The sequence below is a fragment of the Lineus longissimus genome, chromosome 5, assembly GCF_910592395.1.
Source record: "Lineus longissimus chromosome 5, tnLinLong1.2, whole genome shotgun sequence".
Classification (NCBI taxonomy): domain Eukaryota; kingdom Metazoa; phylum Nemertea; class Pilidiophora; order Heteronemertea; family Lineidae; genus Lineus; species Lineus longissimus.
This window is the reverse complement of record NC_088312.1, coordinates 23,584,750-23,611,726: the sequence shown is the minus strand read 5'-3', so window position 1 is coordinate 23,611,726 and position 26,977 is coordinate 23,584,750. Positions and strand designations below refer to the sequence as shown.

The window sequence follows — 26,977 nt, the reverse complement described above, 5'->3', positions numbered from 1 at the left end:
ACTCCGTAACAAAATTGTCCGCAATGTATTAAACTATTTAAAGGCACCACCTTAGTCACAGATGAAGAAAAATGGGCAAGACATAGGCCGAGTCTAAACCAGTTGAAGAGAATAATATTCTAAGAAAAATGTGTAACTTTTTTTACCTATATATGCCATTTTGTGTACCTTTATTTGCAGTACTTTTATTTCCTGTACCTTTTTTCCTGTACCTTTTTTACCGTACCTTTTTCCATACCTTTTTTCCTGTACCTTTATTACCTAGATTCATTGTACCCAATGAAACAGTAATCTGCCCCCTGATCCGGCAACTACTAGCTGACCAGGCCAACAGCGCTAGTGTTCCCTTTGTTCTAAAAATAGCCACCCATTACCTGTAGCTGAACCAGCCTTCATATACATTTGCCCTGTATATTACAATATATCATTACATTTAGGCCTTATCAAAATAATTTCCACCTCAAAAGAAGAGACAGTATATACAGTATATATGCCTCTTTAATTAGATGAATAACTTTCAGTGGAGATTTTAAATTCAAAGCGGGTGATTTCCTGCTTTTAGTAACCAAAATGCCATAATGTCACAATTGCCATTTTTCAGACCCCCATGTTACTATAAAAGTTTTAACCAACCCATCAAAAAATATATCAGTATAAAGGGTAGCACACAGCGTCATCCAAACTATACTGTTTTCATGAAAACGCCAAATTTGATCGTACGAGAGGCGAAAATGGCTCCCAAATTTCACTAATACCACGTAACCATAAAAGTTTTATCAAAATCGCTCAAAATTTAGCACGAATGTAGCTAGGTACACAGGGTATCGAACCTGATATTCGTAAAATGCGTCACTGCACAACTCCACCTGACATTAACATTAATGCTTTGCCAGCAGTAGCCAGCAATACATTTTCTATTAGCTTGTTTGGGGCAGCTAATCTCTGATATTACGCATGCGCATTGGACTCAGGTCGGGATTTCTGGTGTTGGAACGGTAGGCATTTTTTTCTGCACCTTAGAGGCATAGTCACGTGACATAGTTATAAAAATAGATACACACGTGGCACTGTTTATCTGTCACATTTTTCGCGGGAGTTCAAAATGGCGGAAGAGCCTGTCATTCAGCCTCAGTGGCAGGTTGTCTAAGTAGAAAATATGAAATAAATCAGTCTCAAGTTGGTAAATTACCTGGCAATTCCTTTCAATATGATCTCTGTAATCATCGAAGTCACCTCTGTATTTATTACAGCATTTATCAGTTATAAGGGTTAGTTCTAAGGTCCAATTGTTGGCCTCTAAGTCTTAGGATTTTTCTTTGCAAAATCAAAGGCACTTGAACCAGAACTTATTGTAGTAAACAATATGTTTTTTGAATCTCTGTTAAAATATCTGTTGGGATTGTTCATTAATAAATGTTAAATAGAGAGAGGAATATTTTTTATTGTTTGTTCTATATTTGTTCTTCGCCTTGGAACAAAGGGCCCAAAGAATATTGGTGAACAACATACATGTATATGAACTGAGTGCTCCCCATCATGGGACCTTACACTTTCACCAAGGACTATCATGTTATAAACAGGAACTTTACTTTTGAATTGCCCCCCCCCCGCGTATTATACTCGAAGGGCTGTACAAAGCCCTGTAATAATAGTGTGGACTGAGAACTGCCCCCCCCCCCCCTCCTCCCTGAGACCTCATGTTTTCCATGTAGATTTGGGAAAAGAGGGGTGTGGCTCTCCCCCCCCCCCTCATCATGGCCCTGGACCAATGGACCATGATATACGGACCATAATATACAATCCAAAACATTCATTTTGTTACATTCATTATGGTTTACCCTGTACTAAATGTTTCTGAACTGTTATTGCGCTAAGCACGTGTTTTTGTTGCCGGAAGACTTATCATCGATGCTCATTCGTCGAGCCTTATTTGGAAGAACCAATGAAAATTGAGAATGACGTCATGAATATAAATTAGTATGAATATTAATCGACTATGCCTCTAAGGTGCAGCCTTCTCATGTCCATTTTGAGATGCTGGTTACGGAGGGAGGAAGCTTCTCAATATCTGCACCACTGTCCAACAATAGTTGGACAACCTTCTCATGGCCCTCTTGAGATGCTACGTAGAGAGGAGAAGAAGAATGGTTCCTTCTCTCAATTTTTATACCTCTATCCAACAATAGTTGGACAACCTTCTCATGGCCATTTTGAGATGCTACGTAGAGAGGAGAAGCCCGCTCGTCTGTCTCACTTTCAATATATGCACCTCTATCCAACAATAGTTGGACAACCTTCTCATGGCCATTTTGAGATGCTGCGTAGAGAGGAGTAGCCGACTTGTCTGTCTTACTTCCAATATCTGCACCACTATCCAACAATAGCTGGACAACCTTCTCATGGCCCCCTTGAGATGCTACGTAGAGAGGAGAAGAAAAATGGTTCCTTCTCTCAATTTTTGCACCTCCACCCAACAATAGTTGGAGAACCTTCTCATGGCCATTTTGAGATGCTGCGTAGAGATGAGAAGCGAATGGGTTCGTCGATTTCTCAATTTTTGCACCTCTATCCAACAATAGTTGGACAACCTTCTCATGGCAATTTTTAGATGCTACGTAGAGAGGAGTAGCCCACTTGTCTGTCCCAAATGCAAGATATGCACCTCTTACCAACCTTCGTTGGACAACCTTCTCTTGGCTATTTTTAGATGCTTCGTAGAAGTGAGAAGCTCCCAACATCGCCTTACTCTCAATACATGCACCTCCATCCAACAACAGCTGGACAACCTTCTCATGGCCATTTTGAGATGCAACGTAGAGAGGAGAAGCCCACTTGTCTCTCTTACTTTCAATATATGCATGTTTATCCAACAATAGCTGGACAACCTTCTCATGTCCATTTTGAGATGCAACGTAGAGAGGAGGAGCCCACTTGTCTCTCTTACTTTCAATATATGCATGTTTATCCAACAATAGCTGGACAACCTTCTCATGTCCATTTTGAGATGCTGGTTACAGAGGGAGGAAGCTTCTCAATATCTGCACCACTGTCCAACAATAGTTGGACAACCTTCTCATGGCCCTCTTAAGATGCTACGTAGAGAGGAGAAGAAGAATGGTTCCTTCTCTCACTTTTTATACCTCTATCCAACAATAGTTGGACAACCTTCTTATGGCCATTTTGAGATGCTACGTAGAGAGGAGAAGCCCGCTCGTCTGTCTCACTTTCAATATATGCACCTCTATCCAACAATAGTTGGACAACCTTCTCATGGCCATTTTGAGCTGCTGCGTAGAGAGGAGAAGCCCACTTGTTTGTCTTACTTCCAATATATGCACCTCTATCCAACAACAGCTGGACAACCTTCTTATGGCCATTTTGAGATGCTGCGTAGAGAGGAGTAGCCAACTTGTCTGTCCTACTTTCAATATCTGCACCTCTATCCAACAATAGCTGGACAACCTTCTCATGGCCATTTTGAGATGCTGCGTAGAGAGGAGAAGCCCGCTCGTCTGTCTCACTTTCAATATCTGCACCTCTATCCAACAATAGCTGGACAACCTTCTCATGGCCATTTTGAGATGCTACGTAGAGAGGAGTAGCCAACTTGTCTGTCTTACTTTCAATATCTGCACCTCTATCCAACAATAGCTGGACAACCTTCTCATGGCCATTTTGAGATGCTACGTAGAGAGGAGAAGCCCACTCGTCTGTCTTACTTCCAATATCTGCACCTCTATCCAACAATAGTTGGACAACCTTCTCATGGCCATTTTGAGATGCTACGTAGAGAGGAGTAGCCAACTTGTCTGTCTTACTTTCAATATCTGCACCTCTATCCAACAATAGTTGGACAACCTTCTCATGGCCATTTTGAGATGCTACGTAGAGAGGAGAAAACCACTCGTCTGTCTTACTTTCAATATATGCACCTCTATCCAACAATAGTTGGACAACCTTCTCATGGCCATTTTGAGATGCTACGTAGAGAGGAGAAGCCCACTTGTATGTCTTACTTTCAATATATGCACCTCTATCCAACAATAGCTGGACAACCTTCTCATGGCCATTTTGAGATGCTGCGTAGAGAGGAGAAGCCCGCTCGTCTGTCTCACTTTCAATATCTGCACCTCTATCCAACAATAGCTGGACAACCTTCTCATGGCCATTTTGAGATGCTGCGTAGAGAGGAGAAGCCCGCTCGTCTGTCTCACTTTCAATATCTGCACCTCTATCCAACAATAGTTGGACAACCTTCTCATGGCCATTTTGAGATGCTACGTAGAGAGGAGAAGCCCGCTCGTCTGTCTCACTTTCAATATCTGCACCTCTATCCAACAATAGCTGGACAACCTTCTCATGGCCATTTTGAGATGCTACGTAGAGAGGAGAAGCCCGCTCGTCTGTCTCACTTTCAATATCTGCACCTCTAGCCAACAATAGCTGGACAACCTTCTCATGGCCATTTTGAGATGCTGCGTAGAGAGGAGAAGCCCCCTTGTATGTCTTACTTTCAATATATGCACCTCTATCCAACAACAGCTGGACAACCTTCTCATGGCCATTTTGAGATGCTACGTAGAGAGGAGTAGCCCACTTGTATGTCTCACTTTCAATATCTGCACCTCTATCCAACAACAGCTGGACAACCTTCTCATGGCCATTTTGAGATGCTACGTAGAGAGGAGTAGCCCGCTTGTCTGTCTTACTTTCAATATCTGCACCTCTATCCAACAACAGCTGGACAACCTTCTCATGGCCATTTTGAGATGCTACGTAGAGAGGAGTAGCCCGCTTGTCTGTCTTACTTCCAATATATGCACCTCTATCCAACAACAGCTGGACAACCTTCTCATGGCCATTTTGAGATGCTACGTAGAGAGGAGTAGCCCACTTGTATGTCTCACTTTCAATATCTGCACCTCTATCCAACAACAGCTGGACAACCTTCTCATGGCCATTTTGAGATGCTACGTAGAGAGGAGAAGCCCGCTCGTCTGTCTCACTTTCAATATATGCACCTCTATCCAACAATAGCTGGACAACCTTCTCATGGCCATTTTGAGATGCTACGTAGAGAGGAGAAGCCCGCTCGTCTGTCTCACTTTCAATATATGCACCTCTATCCAACAATAGCTGGACAACCTTCTCATGGCCATTTTGAGATGCTACGTAGAGAGGAGAAGCCCGCTCGTCTGTCTCACTTTCAATATCTGCACCTCTATCCAACAATAGCTGGACAACCTTCTCATGGCCATTTTGAGATGCTACGTAGAGAGGAGAAGCCCCCTTGCATGTCTTACTTCCAATATCTGCACCTCTATCCAACAATAGCTGGACAACCTTCTCATGGCCATTTTGAGATGCTACGTAGAGAGGAGAAAACCACTCGTCTGTCTTACTTCCAATATATGCACCTCTATCCAACAATAGCTGGACAACCTTCTTATGGCCATTTTGAGATGCTACGTAGAGAGGAGAAGCCCACTTGTTTGTCTTACTTCCAATATATGCACCTCTATCCAACAATAGTTGGACAACCTTCTCTTGGCCATTTTGAGATGCTACGTAGAGAGGAGAAGCCCACTTGTTTGTCTTACTTCCAATATATGCACCTCTATCCAACAATAGTTGGACAACCTTCTCATGGCCATTTTGAGATGCTACGTAGAGAGGAGAAGCCCACTTGTTTGTCTCACTCTCGATACATGCACCTCTTTCCAACAACAGCCGGACAACCTTCTCATGGCCATTTTCAGATGCTACGTAGAGAGGAGAAGCCCACTCGTCTGTCTTACTTTCAATATATGCATCTTTATCCAACAACGGTTGGACAACCTTCTCATGGCCATTTTGAGATGCTACGTAGAGAGGAGAAGCCCACCTGTCTGTCTTACTTTCAATATATGCACCTCTATCCAACAACAGCTGGACAACCTTCTCATGGCCATTTTGAGATGCTACGTAGAGAGGAGTAGCCCACTTGTCTGTCTTACTTTCAATATATGCATCTTTATCCAACAATAGCTGGACAACCTTCTCATGGCCATTTTGGGATGCTATGTAGACAGCGGTTGTGCCTGTTTGGGTCTGGCTCTCAACATTTGCACCTCTGTTCAACAACAGTGTTACAATATCCTCGTGCCCTTCTTCACATGCAATGTGAATAGTATACCACCCATCACTGTTCATTGTTTCAGCACTTGCCTTGCACTCTAACAATAGCTGGACAATACCTAAATGTCCTCTATGACTTGCTAAGCTCAGTAGAGTGTTACCGTCTTGGTCCCTTGTCTCAATGTTGGCACCTTCACTCAACAATCTCTCTACTTTGTTCTTGCTGCCGTCCAATGTTGCGTTGATCAAGCGTTCTGTCACTTGGTGGGACTCTTCTGGGCTGCCCTGCAGATGAAATCAGGAAAATAAATTTCTGGGCTGTCGGGAATTATAAATAATGAATTTCTGTTTTGGTTTTTGTGGACTACTAACCCTGGGACTGCTATCCCTGCCACATCAGTACACTCAAGCATAGTACAGCTCTCAAATCAAGATAACAAAATGAACCAATTTAATTTTTCGATAGCAACTAAAGTTACGATAATGTCTGAAACATGGAACCTGTCTTTATTTACCTTGAGAATGAAAAATTGCCATGACACTATTTGTCTTCCGCCATGTTTGCTCTCACAGTTTATATTAATATACCGAAACACGACAAATTGTCCTACAACTACATACATACCGTTGGCACTGCACATTCAGTCAAAGGAAGTTCAACCACTACGCTGCCGTTTTGTTCTAAAATTAGAATATCTTCAAACATCGAATCAGCTTGAGCCATGTGGGCCGAACCTGAACCGTCTGCAACAGCTATTTGAAGATATACTGGCATCTCGGCAAGATTTTGGATGTGTTCCTGCTGGAGAACCTCCTAAAACGAAAGCAATTATCTTTCAGCTGCAAATGACACCATACAAATTTGATAGCATATATTGCTGTCGTGTACGACACCGAGGTTTATCGCAAACCTAACACCAACTTTGACATATCAACTACCGGTTTGCAATAGCCATTCTCTCGTATCTTGGAGTTGCAACTGATGCACTGATGCTCAGGTTGGTGGGGGTTGGTCGCCATGTCTCGAAGCTGCGTAGACAGGGAGGGATCGGACAGTACTTAACATAATGTGACACTGCCAGGCAAAATTATATTCCTTTATTATATTCGTACCGTTTTAGTATGTTGTACCGATTTCTCGATGGAACGTCTCACCCAGATCACGCTGACATCGCTGCTCGGATCAAGATACAAACATGTCGCGCTTTCAACGTTGATCGATTTGTGAAGGACAAGTTCCTGCAAATGAACGGGCAAACGTTACCGGGTTCTCGAAATTTGCAAATTGTTGATCAGAGAAGTTAACTAAATAATATAAGTACATATATTCTTTATTCATGTAAATAAGTGATATTTACATTGTTTATTAGTGGATGGTGCGAAAGTGAGAAGGCGTTTAAATTTTACAGGTCATAAGTTTGTCATAAGATGAATAAACATATATATTTAGCTCTGGCAGTAATATTCCACTCACCTGACTAAAGCTGTAGTCGTTAATCGTGAAGAATATCTGAACTTCATTCCCAACACTTTCTACACGGCCTGCATTCACTGGACGACTCTGAGCCATGACACGAACGTTCAGTGGAAGTAAGTCAGACGAAACTGGCATCCCGAGAACGTAGCTTGAAAAGTGGTTCAATGGAACACTTGTGGTGAAGTTGTTCTTTGAGTCTGCATCATAGAAGCATGAACCAGCCGGTTTCCATTCAGCATTTCCATCAGCCTTGCTGTAGACACCCATGGATTTTGTTGAGTTAAATGGCTTGCTTAAATCCTTCACCGTGAGCCTCACCGGGATTTTGAAATCGACATCCGAAGGACCTAGACGAACTGGGATTGAATACTTTGCAATTTCATCCAAACCTGGGACCAGTCCATTTTCCGACTTCACTGAGAACTGGGGGCCGTCATATAGTCCAACTAACATCCAGAACAAACTCTGTTTGTTAACAGCTTCTGCTGGCACCTCTAGTTTGACTGAGCCATTGTCAAGGCGGAGCTCACCACCTGAAATACAAACAAGATTTACCAATTGACATTTCAGTGATTTGTGCTTTTCTTTGTTCTTCCATGGTACATCGCGCGAAACGCTGTTGATAAAATTAAAAGGTCTGGACAGAATGTTGAAGTGAAGAAATTTTTACCGAACTGGAGGTATTGGTTATTTCACTAACCGCCGTGGGGGTGTGGAGCTCAAATAAAGGCCAACACCGAGATGGCAGCTGAGATTTGAAGATTGCAACAACGAGCATATCACCGGCCCTTCCGTATGACGCGTTAGATTTTCATTCAAAAAATTCATCAAAATAAAAGATTCATCCAGAAATAAGCAGTGCAGAAGATGATAATAAAGAAATATTTCGTAGCCATGGTCTCTAACGTGAAAATCCTCTTGGGTCCCAAAATCAGATTTAAGAAAGAAGGAACTCGGAAGAAATCGTCGGCCCAGTTATTTTCGCACCAACATCACAGCAGTTTCACCACGCAGCAGCGTTCTGAACTCACCAAATGACACCTTTACCAAAATTGCAATGTCCCATGTCAAACTGCGTAACCTTGGCACCCTAACATTATATTTGGTTCGTTATCAAGAGTTTATTCAGAAATGAAATATTAGACGGGACTAAGTATAATAATAACAACTGGATTTCCCTCGATCAGTCATTTCTTACTAACATCTTTCAACTTCTTTCCTCCCTTTAATTTAATCTAAAACCAGCAAACTGGTTTGGATTATCACTAATTTTGAGAAGATTGAGTATATCCAATAGAATTGCACCGGCCTACCTTCCTCTCCAATGTTGCCTATCACTGCATTCCTAAATACTACCCCAGGACAACCATCATCGAGAGCGTTCCGGAAAACGACATCCTTTTGTCTTGTCAACTCTTCAATGGATTTTACAAGAATGTCATATCGTATCCATCCATCATATCTACCATCTGAAAGAATAAGTCATACGACTTTGACAGAAACTACTTCCTTGGGCAATTCTGTGTTGTTTTCTGCCTTAGTGTAGTTGCTATGGGATTTTGGTCATTCAGTTCAGCTGTAATATCGAGGATGCAAAGCATTGAAATCACAAGGCCCTCTGGCTCATTTTCAGGTATTTCTGAAGGAAAAAAAAGTGGGATCAGTTCTGGTGGAGTGAGAGAACTCTGCATCCTGGACCAAATCAGAAAGGCTCTGTTTTTCTCTCGGAAATGGGTGAATATATATATACATACCCGGAGTGCTCATGGAACAATTCCACCCTCCCAAGGCTATTTAGAACATGGACATATACTGAGTGATCATATCAAAAATTCTCACTAATAATTTATACCTTCACTGTTCATTTTCTCCTTAAACTCTTTGATAACCTGCAGATGGCTTATCGCTTGGATGGACCGCAAAGCTTTTTCCAGTATACCATATCTGCCTGGGCTGATCTCTCCTCTCCTGAAAAAAATAGGGTGTATCCGTTATCGTAAAAGAACGCTGAACGGATTCGGCTCGACCATTAACATGAAATGGCTCTGACTTTTTGCTCGAATCTGAACAGGGAAAAAGGAGAGCATTCCTATATAAACATACCGTTTTAACTCCCTCCACATGTCGTGGAAGCTGTTGATTTCATCCATTTCTCCTTCCTCGAATATTTCTTCAAAGAACAGTTTCAAGGACCCTAACTGCTTTTTGGTGATAATGCGTTCCAATTCAACCGCCAGGTCAGCGTGTAGCGGTCTGATCTTGCTGTTGTATTCTTCTGAAAAGTACACAGTTGTCTACCAATGAACACAATGATGAATGACATGTATCTGATTTGACCAAGTACCATCTTGCAATCACACTGGACCTACATACTGCCACAGACTCTGCCAAAATTCTAACTGCTTTTTGGTGATAATGCGTTCCAATTCAACCGCCAGGTCAGCGTGTAGCGGTCTGATCTTGCTGTTGTATTCTTCTGAAAAGTACACAGTTGTCTACAAATGAACACAATGATGAATGACATGTATCTGATTTGACCAAGTACCATCTTGCAATCACACTGGACCTACATACTGCCACAGACTCTGCCAAAATTCTTTCAATGGCCTGTGGTCAAACTTCCTTTACAGGGGGAGAAGAGCACCTTGGCTTCCATTCAGATTTGTTCGAGGAAAGAACTTTGACCGAGGCCAGTGTTCGTAGGCCCTGTATGACAATGCAAAACCGAGAGGGTTGTGGAACTTCTCGAATTGAACTCGGGGTCGTTCCCTCGCTTCACGGACCTCACCGTAGGCAATTCGATGTTTAACCTAACATCCACGTGTCACATCAGGTCATAAGGAACCGGCTCCAGAACACTCAAAAAGATAATTGTTCACTTTCGGCATAATATTTTGTTAGATACAACTCACTTCCGAGAGTTATTAGATAAAGTGCCTTATGGGAGCCTGCGACGATCTAGCCGCCCGATTAAAACAACGACTTACAAAGCTTGATTCTACACCAGTGGAATTCACTTATTAATCATTGAGTTACCTTGTTCGGAGTCATCGGCATCAGTAATAGCAGACGTGGCCGGTCCACTGGATCCACTGGCTTGATTGGGCAGAGGCCCGTTAACTTGCCCGGGAATGTTGTAGTTGATGGTTCTATGAACCTGGGTGATATTAAGTTGTCCCCCATTGGCCATGTTGACATTTTGGATGTGTCCTGTGCCTTCGGCACTCCCCTCAAAATTGAACCGAGGCCTGGGTCCGTGGCTGTTGTCGTTCATTGTCACAGCCCCTGTCAAAATCGAAAGTAAATATTAGTGATACATAAACTTGACTATTGCCAATAGGAATTAATACGCCCCTCGTTGGTGGCAATAGCAATGTAATGTGCAAACTCACCGTCTCTCTGGGCCACGGCGATTTCCGTCGACGGTTCAAGTGCTCCCTCCATTTTCTCCTTCGATCGCTTGACCCTCGACTAACTAGGTACAATCAAACCCATCGTCGCACTCTTACACCTGAAAGACGAAAAAAGCAAGTGTCAATGATGCTCTGGCCTTTCTGCTTCAGCTGGTCAATCCTCCTTCATGTTTCCATCAATTTTGGCAAATTCTTCGATCGTAGTTGAGCGTAGATCTTGGATTTGGATAGTTAAATATTAATTCATTCCTCAGTACTACCATAACGATGTCCTTGAACCCTCGTTCATGTAGCTTAATACATAATTCGCAGTGTTCAGTGCTTGCGTTGTCCGCGACCATCTCGGATGGGTTCCATGACCTACTTTTCCACTATCATTTCGGATAATATTTTCGTGGGTTTGTCTTACCCTGTAATAGAAGCTACCTACTGGATTCACTTTTACTTACAAGAACTTCATGAAGCCTGTTTCTACACTGTGTTCATCGGCAATAAACTCCTTTCTCAGTCACTCGAACACAGAAAGCGAAACTGACTCTATGGCGCATTGGTGCTCCCTTCCACCTTTACTATTCGTGATGATAGCGAGGAATGACGTATTTTAGGTATGTTTTTATTTATGTTCATTCAGATCATTGATCGCAACGTCACTAATGACCTAGTTTAAGTTGAATGTCTCCAATTCAAGACATTATCATATATCCGAATACGGCACGAGTATGTGTCATAGCATGTATTGTCGGTTCACTTTACAGGCACATACCATCACCTATAACATGATATCTCCTAAACTATTTAAACCAATTTCAATACGGTTTGCACAGGGTTGTAATAAATGTTCCTGTCTCTGTCAGATGCCAATAATTGAAGTATTGAAGTCTGATAAATTATAAGACCCCTTGCAAATGAAACCATCTTTTCATCGTCTACGACAGTTCACAGTCCCCAGCAATTCGTTTCTCATTATGTTTATTTCCGTTTGCCGGGTAAGGCCTATCGACCTCCATAAAAGCTGTTTCGTGGGGGTCGATGTTATCACAATTTGCACTGGTAACTCTTTGACAAGACTGTAGAACAATGGGAATTAAGGCTTTAGTGCGAGCGGGCTTTGTTTAAAGACAACAAGTCGTGTATAAAGGGCCAGGCCTGAATTCCTTTAGTTGCGAGGTGGGCAAAATGACAAAGTGCTGGCCATACACCTATTGGTGTCTCTTGTAATGCCATGTTCAATGACAACCCTGCACGGTACGATTGACAATTTCACTATTCCCCAACACGCACACTGAAATAAAGAACAAACAGTTATATTTATCGCATCTCTCCAGCAATCTATTATTTCATCTTTAATTTGATCGGAAACTTCTATATTTGTGTATGAAACCTACCGTCTGCGTCCGCGGGCGTCGCGATCGATAATTACTCCGTGCTGAGAGGGAGTTTGAGCATTAATGTACCAGATTAAATATTGAAATCTGCAAGCTGTTTTCATTAAGGAGGTTAATGCGGCTCTGGCGACGGGAGTACCATCACCAAACTCGTCGCTCTTTTCGTCGAACTGTGGCAACATTATTCAGTTTGGGGATAAATAGTAAGTTCAGGGTTATTGACTGCAGTTGCGTTGGAAGGAAAAAGGTGGACAAGCCACTACTTAATTACAAGAAGAGAGTACGTTGACTCATGCGACAGGAGCACATCATTCGCCATCAGTGGTCGGACGCTTCTCAGGCTCTTTGCCAACTTAAAGTAGACTCCACAGAATTCAATGTAAGGATTAGATAGTTAGTTCAGGGGAGCTGTACAGTCGCCTCGGACAAATGAGCGGGCTCGTTCTTTCATTAATTTACCAGTATACCAGTATTTACCAGTATCAACAGGCCGTTGAACCAGTGTATTATATGTTGGGACACCAGGACAGCCAGGGAAGATCACAAAACCAGTCGAAGCACACACACAGGGTTTGGGGAAATACTCTTGAATGTTGATTGATACAACCAATAATAAAGGAATACGGTATATAGTTACATTGGGATAGCTACATTACCAAGAGGACCAGGGAGCCTGAACTAACGGTGTTCATCTTTTTATTCCAGAGGCGCTGGATTGGTAACAGGAATATCGAAGTTTGTGTGATCTTTGATGGAATGATGACATCATAAAGGATACAGTTACGTCTGTCACTATGCTAATGATATTCGTGTGTTTAGACAACAACGAACCCTGGATGATGTACTAGAGAGTGGAGAAGCAAATACATGGAATTGATGATAATTGTTCGCATCTGAACACGGCCAACATTCATCACTTAGTTTACTCGTTAAACTTCGCAACATACGTGATCATTATTAATTTAGGGAAGCAATGAGATATATTCCTACTCGGCATCGATCCCGCTGCATTATAAATCTGTTCGGATATTTACCATTGCCATGGTCAAGTCAATCCTTCAAAAGGGTTACAGTAATATCTAGCAGAACTTCACCGTCAGTTACAATCGCAGTTGGCCACTTTTTTCTTCGACACGGAATATTTTCTTTGACATTATGTATTTATTGAAAATAATCAATAACAAAAAAGGGAAAATAGTTATAATAGGTCAGCTCTTATCCCTGATCGACAAATATCACTGGACTCCCGAGGTCGTTGTCTTCCTTCGAAGCCGACTATTACTGACATCATCGATCTAAAAAGAGAAACATTTGTGTCGGATAACATCGCAGTTGCTACCAATCCCAGTTGGACAAACAGCATCGAGCCCCAAAGCGGTCTACTCCATTCGTAACGTAGTATTGTCTTTGGCATAAGTTGCCAAGTATGAAAAGGTTCTGTTGCACTGTGGGGAGCTGGTTTCCGGAGCAAATGGGTTTGTATTGGTCTTGATTCACGTTGACAACGGACTAATATCAATGTTGGATTGCTTCTCAGTGATATCAATCCTAGCTGGACATCAGACGCCAGAAGTCACGTTCTTCCTTCGAAACGGAGTACATGTAATTCCTTGGCATTATAGCGATTGGATTATTGGACCCGGACCCCAGGCTTGACTTAAATTTGAACGGACGCACAGTTTGGCCATCAAGGTGGCATCTCGGAGTAGCTTTCACTCATCTTGAGCGGATTTTCGGTCCTTTTGACGAAAATACAACTCCCGCGAGTGAAACAAATGGATTTATCGCGGTCATCATATGGAATTGGTTGATGCAGTGATCGCTCTTCTGACTGATCGCTATTCTTACTTGGTCCCTTGTAATGATTCTGCTGGGGTTTTATTGAGCAGATGGTATTTCTGACAACGGACGCAGCGGTAATCATGATGAATAAGCAAAGGAAACATATGTTTCCTTAAGGTATACATCTGGTGGAAGAAGCAACTTTATGAAGAGACTCGTGACTGACTGCAACAGGTGGACATTGATTATGATCCTTGTGTCAAACAGTGGACTCAAGCCAAAGGTAAGAAAGACCCTCCATACCATCCAAATAAAACACATCCCTGTCACCTTATTTCCTTATCTGAGTTTCTTGTGAATCATCTGTATCAACAAATCGGGTACCCCCCCCGTCATAATTTTTGCCTCGTGTTATTTGAATGCCAAATTATCTGATAATCCCCAAGAACAAATACAGAGTATCTTTAACCCTGAAGAACTCAATGCAATACTTGAATTCTCAATAAATATCCTATTCATGCTTGGTTCTCGCTGCAAGTACTGTAGCAGATGCTTTGCGGTATTATCATGGCATTAGCAACAAATGCTAGTAGGTTCGAAACTGTGGCCATAGGGTATAAAATTTCTGCTCAGCATGACCCTATTACTGGCTAGTATTAATGCTCGATTCTAATTATATACTGTTGGTCATGTTGTTTTCGACCTATACATCTTTCATCTGTGGTGTTTTAGGCTCCATAATGCTCGTATCCAAAGCACTATGATTAGTTTGGGAGAAGAATTGACTATGTTACGTCATAGGTCTGGTCGTTTTCATGGAAACGATGATATTGGCCTGTCACGCAGAGGACAGGGCACCAAATATTGTGTAAACAAGCGTTGTCGGCATGTGTAGTATGGCTACTGTTAAACAAATGTTATATTTTATAATAATGAGTTGAACAAACTGGAAAAAAGACAACTTTTCGTAAAAGATGCTAATCATTTAACTTCACTAAATTGAACAATAGTCTAATGGTGCGAGTTCTTTTCCAAAATAAGTCTTAAGTCTATTAGTGAAATTAATGATATACAATGTATACCTTTACTTTTGCAATGTCATACACACAACACAAGGGTAACAAAAAGAAAGCACTTTATGAATTGATATTCTTTTTTTTCTGAACAGAATTGGCCATTAGCTTATCTCTCCCTTGATCACAAGCTGATCGCCATATTCTACATGTCTTCTATTACGTCAAGATATTATTTCTAAAATTCTCGAAAGCAATTAGTAACCATGGTTACCGGCGACCTCGCGTGCGCGGTAACGCGGTGCAGGGGGTCTATGCATCCCTTGCATCAAGTTGTATTTACTGATTTCTGTTGTACATGTTGTTACCAATTGGGGCATTTTCGTCGCAACAAATAAGCCTCAGCAACAAATGGTCGAGTATCTTTTTAAAAAAATTTGGTAATTTTCTAATTTTCTGTCCTGAAACCAAATCTGTGTAAGGTGAAATATTTTTTGACGAATACACGTTTTCTGAATCCATGGCATATTAAATTTGTTACCATGGTGAAATTGAAATAATGATCCATCTCACTGGATAATAAAATAATATATTTTGACAACTATTGGGAAGGCAACATATGCTACTGGCCCCAGTAATCACTGGCTCATTACCAATTTATTGCCGAAGCACATGGGTTCCTAAATCAAATTTATTTAGTTCACTAATAATGTGATTGTAATAATCACCGATTTGGTATCATTTCATTGCAAACGCAAGCCATTTGGTTCTGTTTAATGCTGAAGCACATTCAGACAGTCATGATAATCAAGTATTTCGTGCCATTTTATTGCCGACACACCTGGCTTAGGAAACCATAGTTGTGTTTTTGCAATACTCAAGTCTCCATTCGTCAGAACCATTCGTAATTTCCTCTGAGCGAATTAATCGCGGTGAATTTAATAAGGGGAGGCCCGATGTATTATTCTGTCTGGGTTATTGCATCTCTTTCATAGGTTTATTAATCAAATAGTCATAGAGTCCGCAGTTGCGTTTAATGTCTTTATTCGAGTTTATTAAACTATTCTGTGTTTGCCAACCTGGATCGCTAAAGGGGGGGGGGGGGGGGGGGTATCCACTTAACGACTTAACGTCCAAGCATGCCTGCAGATTATCAATTTTTATCTGATAGATCTGTGTGAAAATTTAATTTTTCGTTTCAAATCGACTTTTAGAAAATAGTCTTTTTCTTGTCTAACTTGACGCCATTGAATGGTTTTGCGTCCAAACACATTTCTTATTGTTGGATTGGCTCATATATCGATATTTAGCTCTTGAATGGGGCATTCGTTTTCCTGTCCGTATAAAGTGACCACGTCTTGGGCAAGATAATGGATTCCATCTGAAGTTTCTGTCAGTTTCCTGAAGCATTTCCTCACACGTCGATCAGATCAGTCACAACCTTGCATGCCGATTATTCCTACATATTTTTCATCACGAATGACATTATTGAATGACATAAATCGCTCAGTGCCGATTCTGAACCTGTTTATTATTGTGCCGGATTAGTAGAATCGATATCACTTTCCTCTGACAGCACCTCACACGCACGTCCTCCTCTGGCTTATTGAAGGTAGCATCTTGATCGGTTCAATAACAGAGTCTCCCGCTCTCCATATTCCAGTAGATTTAGGCGAGACCAACCTAGCCTATATAAAGCTCTGTACACACTGACAACATTTTGGGAAACATGTTGGCCAACATGTTGTCCAGGTGCGATGTTATCGAAAATGTTGGCAGTGTGTACAGTTCGGAAACATTCGGTAACATGTTGGCCAAATGTTGCAAACGTCTTCTTCGCCGTCTTTCAATCAGGATACTAAAATTATGGCAGAGCCACCGACAATACATCTTCTTCTCTTGAAATCTTCCATTGTTTATGAATTTCCCTCCAAAATATTCCCTCCAAAATCCTCATTTCTCGGAAACATTCGACAACAAGTTGCCCAACATGTTGTCGAATGTTGTCATGTGTATACAGGGCCAAATTTTCGATAACATCGCACCTGGACAACATGTTGGCCAACATGTTTCCCAAAATGTTGTCAGTGTGTACAGAGCTTAACTCTCTCTAGACTCCCTGCGCATTTGCGTAACTACGTCGTTATGTGACTGCCAATACAGGCCACTCCTCAAAAAGCAACGTTTTCAACAGTTTCTTGAATTTGTCAAGGTTTGTCTCGTCTGCTCGAATTAGGACTTGGGCCGCAGCTCGAAAACTGCGGACGTCATACATGCTTTTAGTTCTTCGAGATGTTAGTACGTTGACACTAGCTAGACAGGATGTCCTAGTGACCTTGGTTTGTGCCCCGGGAGTCTCTCGTACAAGAGTTCGCGGGGCCCAGTCCAAAGATTTGCTCCGATGATCCTTTGATAAGACTGAAGAACAATGGGAATTTAGGACGAGGTGCGACCGGTCGTAGAGGATGTCCCAGTGACCCTGGTTTGTGCCCCGGGAGTCTCTCGTACAAGTGTTCTTTGAGATATGCGGGACCGAGTCCAAAGGTTTGCTCTGATGACCCTTTGATAAGACTGAAGAACAATGGGAATTTAGTCCGAGGTGCGACCGGTCATTGTTTAAAGACAATAGAACGTGTATTGGGCTCGGCCTGAATTCTTTTAACTGCGAGGTTAAGGGCAAAGTGACGTAATGTATGAATGCTTCGAAATTTCAGCCCCATTTCCATGATTTTATATAGGCCGGGTCTATTTGGCAAGCCGCTCGCCGAACAGGCATCTTTTTGTGTCCTGTTTGGAGAGCCGCTTGCCAAACAGCACTAAAAAGCCACCCTGTTCGGCCAGCCGGGCTTGCCAAACAGGTAAAAAATCTACCCTGTTTGGCGAGCTGGAGACTTTACTTTAATATTAATGAGTTCGGCTCTCCATTCAGGACAAGAAAAAGTCGCTGTTTGGTAAGCCGGGCTTGCCAAATACACTTCCTTTTATATTTACATTCAAAGAAGGGTGTGATCGAGAGCATTCATCGCATCATAGGCCGTTCATGTTTTCTATCATGTCGTTGTTACGTCGTTTCAATGTAAACACGATCATTTGATTCGGCAATGCTTCGCTGCATCCTAGCTTTAATTTGTAGGAGTTTACCTTGTTTTATTTTCATATGCTGAGTGCATTTTCCAGTCGCACGGCAACCAGTTGAGAGCAGACAATGATGTATGGCTGTTTCTTCAATGTGATAAGTTGCAGTTTGTGTTCGAAACATTCTATCAATGGTGCTTGCGAATTAATTGACTTTGTTATTCTATTTTGGTAAACAAAGCCAAGAGTTGTGTCAGACATGACGTGCTCCTGGGTGAATCAGAATGATAATACAATAGAAATCAATTATTATTTTGCGGTTGACATATATACCTATATACATACTAATGGGGTATGTCAAAGTGTTGTTTTATTGACTACATGCCCACAACTCCTACTCAGAAGTCCATGCAAAACAAAAAAAACATCTGCACTGCTTTTTTCAAAGTCAGGCGATTGGAGATAAACCAGCGGCTGAAATAGCCGGCTCAGCATGTGTATGGAAGACTTCATTGATTAGTTGGTTAAGAGCTGCCTGATGTGTTTATTTTGCGCTGATGAGACTCTCCACGGGTCGTAATTGACCGCGGAGAAGACACAAATAGATCCGGAGACGACTTCGATTCAATCAGCATCGATTTTTTTAAAGGAAAATGACTGTGAAGGTAAAGCTAGCTACGATTAACTGTCTCCTCCCACAGCCTACCCACTCGTGGGTTCTCGCCATCAATGGGGCCGAAATGTGCCACGCCTTGACCATCAACTATATTTCACTCTCTGACAACATTTATGTCTCTGGACTATTTATAAGCAATGGCAATGTCTCACTCATGTTCCAGTGCTTCCATACAATAGACAGCAATGGCAATGTCTCACTCATGTTCCAGTGCTTCCATACAATAGACAGCAATGGCAATGTCTCCCTCATGTTCCAGTGCTTCCATACAATAGACAGCAATGGCAATGTCTCACTCATGTTCCAGTGCTTCCATACAATAGACAGCAACGACAATGTCTCACTCATGTTCCAGTGCTTCCATACAATAGACAGCAATGGCAATGTCTCACTCATGTTCCAGTGCTTCCATACAATAGACAGCAATGGCAATGTCTCCCTCATGTTCCAGTGCTTCCATACAATAGACAGCAATGGCAATGTCTCACTCATGTTCCAGTGCTTCCATACAATAGACAGCAATGGCAATGTCTCCCTCATGTTCCAGTGCTTCCATACAATAGACAGCAATGGCAATGTCTCACTCATGTTCCAGTGCTTCCATACAATAGACAGCAACGACAATGTCTCACTCATGTTCCAGTGCTTCCATACAATAGACAGCAATGGCAATGTCTCACTCATGTTCCAGTGCTTCCATACAATAGACAGCAATGGCAATGTCTCACTCATGTTCCAGTGCTTCCATACAATAGACAGCAATGGCAATGTCTCACTCATGTTCCAGTGCTTCCATACAATAGACAGCAATGGCAATGTCTCCCTCATGTTCCAGTGCTTCCATACAATAGACAGCAATGGCAATGTCTCACTCATGTTCCAGTGTTTCCATACAATAGACAGCAACGACAATGTCTCACTCATGTTCCAGTGCTTCCATACAATAGACAGCAATGGCAATGTCTCACTCATGTTCCAGTGCTTCCATACAATAGACAGCAATGGCAATGTCTCCCTCATGTTCCAGTGCTTCCATACAATAGACAGCAATGGCAATGTCTCACTCATGTTCCAGTGCTTCCATACAATAGACAGCAATGGCAATGTCTCCCTCATGTTCCAGTGCTTCCATACAATAGACAGCAATGGCAATGTCTCACTCATGTTCCAGTGCTTCCATACAATAGACAGCAATGGCAATGTCTCACTCATGTTCCAGTGCTTCCATACAATAGACAGCAATGGCAATGTCTCACTCATGTTCCAGTGCTTCCATACAATAGACAGCAATGGCAATGTCTCACTCATGTTCCAGTGCTTCCATACAATAGACAGCAACGACAATGTCTCACTCATGTTCCAGTGCTTCCAAACAATAGACAGAGACTACGACTTGTCAAAAGGGATTTGGAACCAATTCGGAATCCCCAGAGCTGAGTCCGAACACTTTCGTCTTTGTATCTGTCCAGTTTATTTTGTTACAACACGACGGTGACACCACAGCCCAACTGGCCGGACACACATAAGAACATACGTGCCCAGCGGGCTAACTACTAAAATACAACACGCTATTCAAACCAATGTAATCCATGTACTGAATACAATAGAACTATAGTCGGTCTTGGAGAAAGGATGAAACAAAGACAAACGTGTTAATCTAACACACCAGTTGCCCCTCTGAGATGGCCTGCATTATAGTTCCACCCTCACGACGTTTGGTGAGACAATCAATACTTCCAGTTCAGTCTCAATTCCTTAAACATTTGGGCGCGATGACATTCAGGAATGCTTTCTTCACAGCAATATCATATCTCTTGTTGCGTACCCCAGTTCGGCTGGTCGGGAAAGACACCGGCAAATGGTCCTCAAATACACCCATGTTCACACAAGAAATCTGTGAATATGGATCCCGCCAACGGACGTGTCTTCATCAGGAATATCTTTTAAAACGAATATTTACTTAAACAAAGCTCCCATTGATCTCTCAGGGAATATTTCTCTGCTGACTTTTTCAGGGTATCTTGTACTCAAAAAGCAACCGATATGACCATTGGGCTTCCTGTCTGCGCATATTTTCATACATTGTATGAAAATGGAGCTTTCCACTGGACGTAACCCCATCAGTAATATTGTTTAAATTGAATGTTTACCTGAGTTAATAAAGCGCCTAATGGTCTCCCAGGGAACCATTCACTCCTAGTTTCCTTCTCATCATGACTGTGTCAACCTTTGCTTTGGTTCAGCCTATTATTAAAGCAAACAGCGACCGAGCCTGCCGCTTTCATGGCTAATTATGCCAGGATTAAAGCCACTAATACCTTTCTGACTTCAGAATGTGGTTTAAGTGATAGTATTCTGCGGATAGAACGTTATCAGGTGCCCCACTGCGTCCGTTGATGATCGAATCGGAGCGTTGATATACTAGACAAGGTACAAGATCCATTCCATGATCAGTTGTAATGTCCCAAAGGTTAAATCATCATTCTGTTATTGTGCCGAAACCTTGCAAGACGGGAAATGAAATCAACTCCGAAGCCGTTGGTGACACATCATCTGACTCTTCAAACCAAGATATTCATAGATACCAAAAACCAGCCACCGCCCATCCTCGGCACCCAGTGGTTTTCCATATGCTCCAGCTCTCCTGAAGCTCAGGATGGCCACCGCCGTGCTCCTGTGACTGGTGCTATCTCCCTCTTGCCTCTCATGTACACAGGCGAAGTACACCTTGGCATACACCAGACAACCCCGGCGACCGACATAAAAACCACCTGGTTGATGAATTCGATGAATTAACGGACATCCCCCGTTCCACACTGTGTGTTGGTCATTCTACATTGCAATCGAGTTGTGTTACAATTGGTGACTACACTGGCCCCAATACACTTAATTCATTTCATTCCTTACCTAGGCATATCACGATTATATTTCCAGAGTAAAAGATGAGGTCACGCCCTGAACATGGGATGCAAATCCAGTAAGAGCACGAGGGTGGAAAGCATGCACGGGAAGCAGCAGCAGACGCAAGAGGAACCCTGTCCCAAGTTGACAGACTTTCAGCTGGATATCGTCAGCTGCACGTGGCCTCTCCTGTCACGCGACTTGATGAGGAGTGGATCTAAAATACTCATCTACGTCTTCGAGGCGGCGCCTCATATGAAACAGCTGTTTTCGTTTAGGTAGGTTCTGCGTAGCGTATAGAGTTCCCGTTTTCACATGTAACGTGGCACTTTCCATGCGTTACATGAAGAACGAACAAATCATTTCCAAAGAGCGGCCTACATACGATTCACGAGGTCACTTTTCACCCTTACGTCGTGTTTTCAAGCCTAATTCAGTGAACTCGTGACAAATGAATCATGACAAATGACAACGTGAACCCTATATAACTCCTGCCGAATGCACACAAGCAACGGATATAGGTCACTATCCGCGCGGACCTGATAATAGTTGACAGATGATTACATCATGTTCCTTGCCTTGGTATTCTTAGGGTAAGACCATCGCATTATGACCATTTTATACCTGATTCGTACGAGGTCGCAAGAGTTGTGTCGAAGTGAACCCTCAATAGAACGCTGCCCTTCAGAAGGTCTAGGCAGCCTGAGTGCATTAGTCCACATTATCACCGGTTACTAGTAACCCTTTCTAAAATGTGACCCGCTCTACCAAAACTAGGCGCTTGTCGCATCTGAACTTGACAGGTTGATACGGACTTGTTGTTCATTTCCCTATTGTAGACCTTTTGTGAAATCTATTACAAACTGATTTGGTTACATTTCACCAAAGGTCTACAATAGGGAAATGAACAACAAGTCCGTATCAACCTGTCAAGTTCAGATGCGACAAGCGCCTAGTTTTGGTAGAGCGAGTCACAAATGAGAAGCTTGAGAAAGATGGTACTTTGGTAGTTGACTGAACTATTGATGTGTTAGGATATTCTCTCTCAGATGAATGGCCTCATCCAGGTAGCACATCGTGTCAGTGACACACGTCGTTCAGGAAATCTTCGCCATTAAATTAATTTTTATAGGTGATGAATCATTGAATTTTAGACCACCTGCTGTGACAATTATCTCCGATTACGGGCCTTGGTCGGCATTAGCAGCCAACTTGATACCAGAGGAGGCGAATGTCGTCCTTAATTCTCATTGGCTCATATGTCGCCAAGCATGGTTCTACCCTGGCGCATGCGTTGCTCGGTCAAAGATGGTGGTCGTTGCCGACGCTTCTTCCTTCTCTCTTAACGGGTCTGCTATGCAGTCTTCAGAATCAACTGGATTCTGATTTGCATCAGGTTGTTGGCATTTTCTGGCGGGAATTGAAAACCTCATCTATTTCGACATTGTTTTGTTTTAGATTACGAGGGTTGTGAAGAAGTTAGAGAAAGTGAGGAATTTCGACATTGCTTTGTTTTAAAAAGCTATAGAAAATGTTGATGTTTTTTATATCGCAGGACTGAAATACCGTCTTTAAAATGTTGCTTATTTACAATTCTTGCCCTTTCTTTCAGGGATGTGAGAAACGAGCGCTTATCCGAGAACGAGATCTTCCAAAGACACGCCATGAACTTCATCAGCATAATAGAGGAGGTGGTGGATAATCTGGAGAGCCTGGAGTCGGGCCCTATCGGTCAGAAACTCATGATACTGGGTGCGAAACATGCCATGATCCCAGGCTTCGACAACGCCTACTTCGCCATATTCAAGAAGAGCGTACTTTATACCTGGGAGATGATTCTGAGTGAAGAATTCACGCAGGAAGTGAATGACGTCTGGGAATGGGTCATGGATTTTATTATTGACAAAATGGGCGAGGGTTATACCTATTCTGTGATGGACGCGCTCAGGAGGCAGAACGCGAGCCGAGCAAGCGAGACGTGCTATAGTGAAAGTGTCAGTGATATTAATTTAAGCGGCCCGTCGCTTACGCAAATAAATTCCGATACAGCCAATGGGAAGCCTGCAAATGGCCATGCAAATCAGGAGAATCAAACTTAATCTGATTGGCTGATACATTAACGACTTCCTGATGTAAATATTTTCACTTTGTCCTTATACTTTCTCATTCATCATCATTAATAAATGCATTTAAGACATCCATTTAGGAATTGGGAGTATCATTTGGACGATTCAGATTCTTATTGGCCCGTGTTTTCGCTCCGTGTTTGTCATTTTCACATTTGGCGCAATCTTGGTTTGTGATTAACCTGAGCAGAAGTGCTGAGTCGGATGAACACAGCGATTTTGCGCATCGGGTAAACCATGATGACGACCAGCACAAACGAGTGAATAAGTGCAGCAGGTGCATGTATGCATGTACATGTATCATAAACAGGTATAATTGCGCATTTTTCTTGGGCGTTTTCCTTTTAATGCTTTTCATTGGAGAGACATTTACCTAGAACCCAAACTGAATAAAAGATACTGTAGTTCAAATTACATGACTGTGTGTGTGCCTCATCAGGGAACTTTTAATACAAAATGCAGGTTTTAACTGTATGTCTAAACCAAAAGCATGTATTTCCTCCACGACCGGGTCACTTTTGACTTCCTTGTTTAGAGAAAATGTGGAGATATGTGAGGAGTGATCATTCTGCACCACCACTGATAGCGAAGACCAATCACCAATGGTGGTTTGTCATACCGCTGACTACCTACTGCCAGGTTATGCTGGAGACACCTTCATTTCAGATTGCTCCTTCTAGACGAGTCATAATGCACCGCCATTGATGACCAAGAACCAGTCGATTCGAATGACGGCAGTTTATTAGCTAACTGTAGTATACTATAGCGGCTTCTAATATAAGTCCTAATGGATACCGTTGACAGATCAATACAAACCTCGATCACCTTGGTGACCAACCTCAGATAAGAATGCGAACAGGACCGATTTCAACTGGTCAATATTGCTACTTCTAGCAACTAGTATTGATATTCTAACACTGATGACATGAGACGGTAAGACTGAAAGCTGGGTAAGCTGGTTTTTGATCTCGACTGGTTACTGGTCATTGTTTAAAGCGCTGCTGGGTGTGGCGGAGAAATGGGTAATACGGGGCCTTCAAACTCACCGTTACAAGTAATACATAACTACAATATTCGTCACGTGAATCCACCAGCCGTCCGCCTTGTTCGTTGCCTGGTAGAAAATGTACATTGCCATGTTCATCTCTCGGGACATTTACACGAAATTTCAACAAAGCGCAGTTAATCAAAACTAAGATGGATGGCGGCCGGCTAATTTGATGAACATGTCATCATCGTTTAACCACTACCGCTCAACATGGAGAAAGGTTCTTAGTCATCCAGCCTCGTACCCAACCATTTCAGATCCTCGTCAATTCCTGACACAAGGTTTGGTTGTTGTTTTGTGTGCGATCGACCACCCAAATATCACGAGATCTCGCAGGGAGGTGGATCAACTCGACCAACGAGGACCCTGTCGCGTTCCGCCAAGAACCAGTAGGAAAAGTGAAGAAGTCTCCCTATCTAGAAAGCCTAGGACAACACCACCAGGCATGATGCACTCTGGGAGAATCCGCAGAAGGCAGACGACGTCCAGGCAGGCCAAGGAAGACATGATGGCGACGATCGACAGAACATGGGGATGAACTGGACCCAAGTTGAGTGAGCTGGCGACCTATGCTCCACTACTTGCAGGCGCAGCATTGGGCGTGTCTGAGGTGTATAAGTGGCTAAGACTGTGTCATCGTTAAAGTAGCATCACGAACATGTCATGTTATGGTTAGCTGACACTTATTTAACAGTGAAACTGTATATACGTGTTTAACAGATTGTGGCGATGGGTAACTGGTGATAAGATTGTTTCATCACCGCTGTGGCAAGTGAATAGGGATCGGCATACTAATAGAGGTTCTTCACGTGACGTCACGACGTGACGTCATTGAAGAACCTCTACATAGGTGGCGCTGATTATTACTAGGGTATGAATCAAAATTACGTCAAAACGACAAAATTGACCACAGGTCTCAATCTCCAAGCCTACTGTTCCAGCGATGTTGATTGTCTTTCACGAGGCAACTTTAATGTCGCATTATGATTTGAAAAAGGTATCGAATATCCATGCAATACTTGTCGCTACATTTTTAATAAAGTTTACTGTTAACTCTTTTCTCTTGAAAAGGCTTTTTAAGTGTTTTACGTTTGTAACGTCGCATGTGTGTTTCCTATTCTGAGTGTTTTCTCTTATTATTTAGACAGGCTGAACGGCAGAATGACACGTTTTTCTCTGTATTCCCATATCCATGGTCTCTCTAGCTATTTATACAGAAACAGTGAAATATGGTGAACAAAACCGTTACACCGATTTTATCATATCACACTATAGTACTCTATGAATCGTACGTCTCATCACATCATTCAATTTATTATCACGCAATATATACCCGGAAAAGTAACATTAAAACACAATTAAATTTTGAAAAAAGTAATCATTACAGCGTCGATCATTGTCGCTGATAGTCAGTCTTTATTTGACACCGGTGTAGAAGTTTGAATTGTCCTTCATGGACAGGATGTCCAAGAAACAAAGGAATTTACTGTCCTTTAACTTCATAGCTATAGACGGTAATTGACTATAGACCCAGATACCATAATCCGTCAGAATACAATAGGGCCGGATACCATAATCCGGCAGAATACGATAGGGCCGGATACTTTCTCCCGGGACAATACTTTGAAATAAACTCTGACCAGTTGTGATCAGACAGTAACAGGGAAATGAAAGTCCGAGACATCCTAACTGAGTCGTGCTGACTAGTTGGCGGGCAGGACATCCTAACTGAGTCGTGCTGACTAGTTGGCGGGCAGTGCGTAGTTCATCGGTAGGAAGGTAAGTGAAGCTGGCGTATAGAACACCGATTATTGTACTCGGCGACCATTGATTGAAAGAGTTTGAATGTCTTGGTGGATCTTACACAACGGACCGATATGAGGCGGGTGGAAAAGCAGAAGAGAACGCGTATGGAGATGGTGGTACCATTGAGGCCTGATCATCCACGACAATAATGTTGGAAT

General features: G+C 42.4%; 3 protein-coding genes across 10 annotated transcripts; 1 reads left to right on the top strand and 2 right to left on the bottom strand.

Moving 5' to 3' along the window:
* Window positions 1–1,704: 1,704 nt before the first annotated feature.
* Window positions 1,705–2,740, bottom strand: LOC135487649 (ankyrin repeat domain-containing protein 29-like). Its single transcript, XM_064771678.1, has one exon. It carries the CDS (start codon window positions 2,736–2,738, stop codon window positions 2,019–2,021), a length of 720 nt encoding a protein of 239 aa, XP_064627748.1. The 5' UTR covers window positions 2,739–2,740; the 3' UTR covers window positions 1,705–2,018.
* Window positions 2,741–3,084: 344 nt separating this feature from the next.
* Window positions 3,085–11,585, bottom strand: LOC135487626 (serine/threonine-protein phosphatase 6 regulatory ankyrin repeat subunit B-like). 3 transcript variants are annotated; one of them, XM_064771617.1, is made up of 11 exons: window positions 11,457–11,585; window positions 10,987–11,105; window positions 10,631–10,879; window positions 9,698–9,869; window positions 9,447–9,562; window positions 8,908–9,063; window positions 7,592–8,127; window positions 7,231–7,356; window positions 6,743–6,931; window positions 3,463–6,402; window positions 3,085–3,264 (listed from the first exon to the last, which is right to left on the bottom strand). In XM_064771617.1, exons 2-11 carry the CDS (start codon window positions 11,036–11,038, stop codon window positions 3,085–3,087), a joined length of 4,716 nt encoding a protein of 1,571 aa, XP_064627687.1. In that variant the 5' UTR covers window positions 11,039–11,105; window positions 11,457–11,585. The 3 variants fall into 3 exon arrangements, with proteins under 3 accessions (XP_064627687.1, XP_064627688.1, XP_064627686.1); XM_064771618.1 differs by having other exon boundaries at window positions 3,085–3,561; window positions 4,057–6,402; XM_064771616.1 differs by having other exon boundaries at window positions 3,085–6,402.
* Window positions 11,494–26,032, top strand: LOC135487643 (uncharacterized). Of its 6 annotated transcripts, none has more exons than XM_064771669.1 (4): window positions 11,569–11,612; window positions 21,271–21,368; window positions 21,873–22,117; window positions 23,452–26,032. In XM_064771669.1, exons 3-4 carry the CDS (start codon window positions 21,900–21,902, stop codon window positions 23,936–23,938), a joined length of 705 nt encoding a protein of 234 aa, XP_064627739.1. In that variant the 5' UTR covers window positions 11,569–11,612; window positions 21,271–21,368; window positions 21,873–21,899; the 3' UTR covers window positions 23,939–26,032. The 6 variants fall into 6 exon arrangements, with proteins under 6 accessions (XP_064627742.1, XP_064627739.1, XP_064627738.1 ...); XM_064771668.1 differs by lacking the exon at window positions 11,569–11,612 and adding an exon at window positions 12,703–14,457; XM_064771670.1 differs by lacking the exon at window positions 11,569–11,612 and adding an exon at window positions 17,861–17,878.
* Window positions 26,033–26,977: the final 945 nt, after the last annotated feature.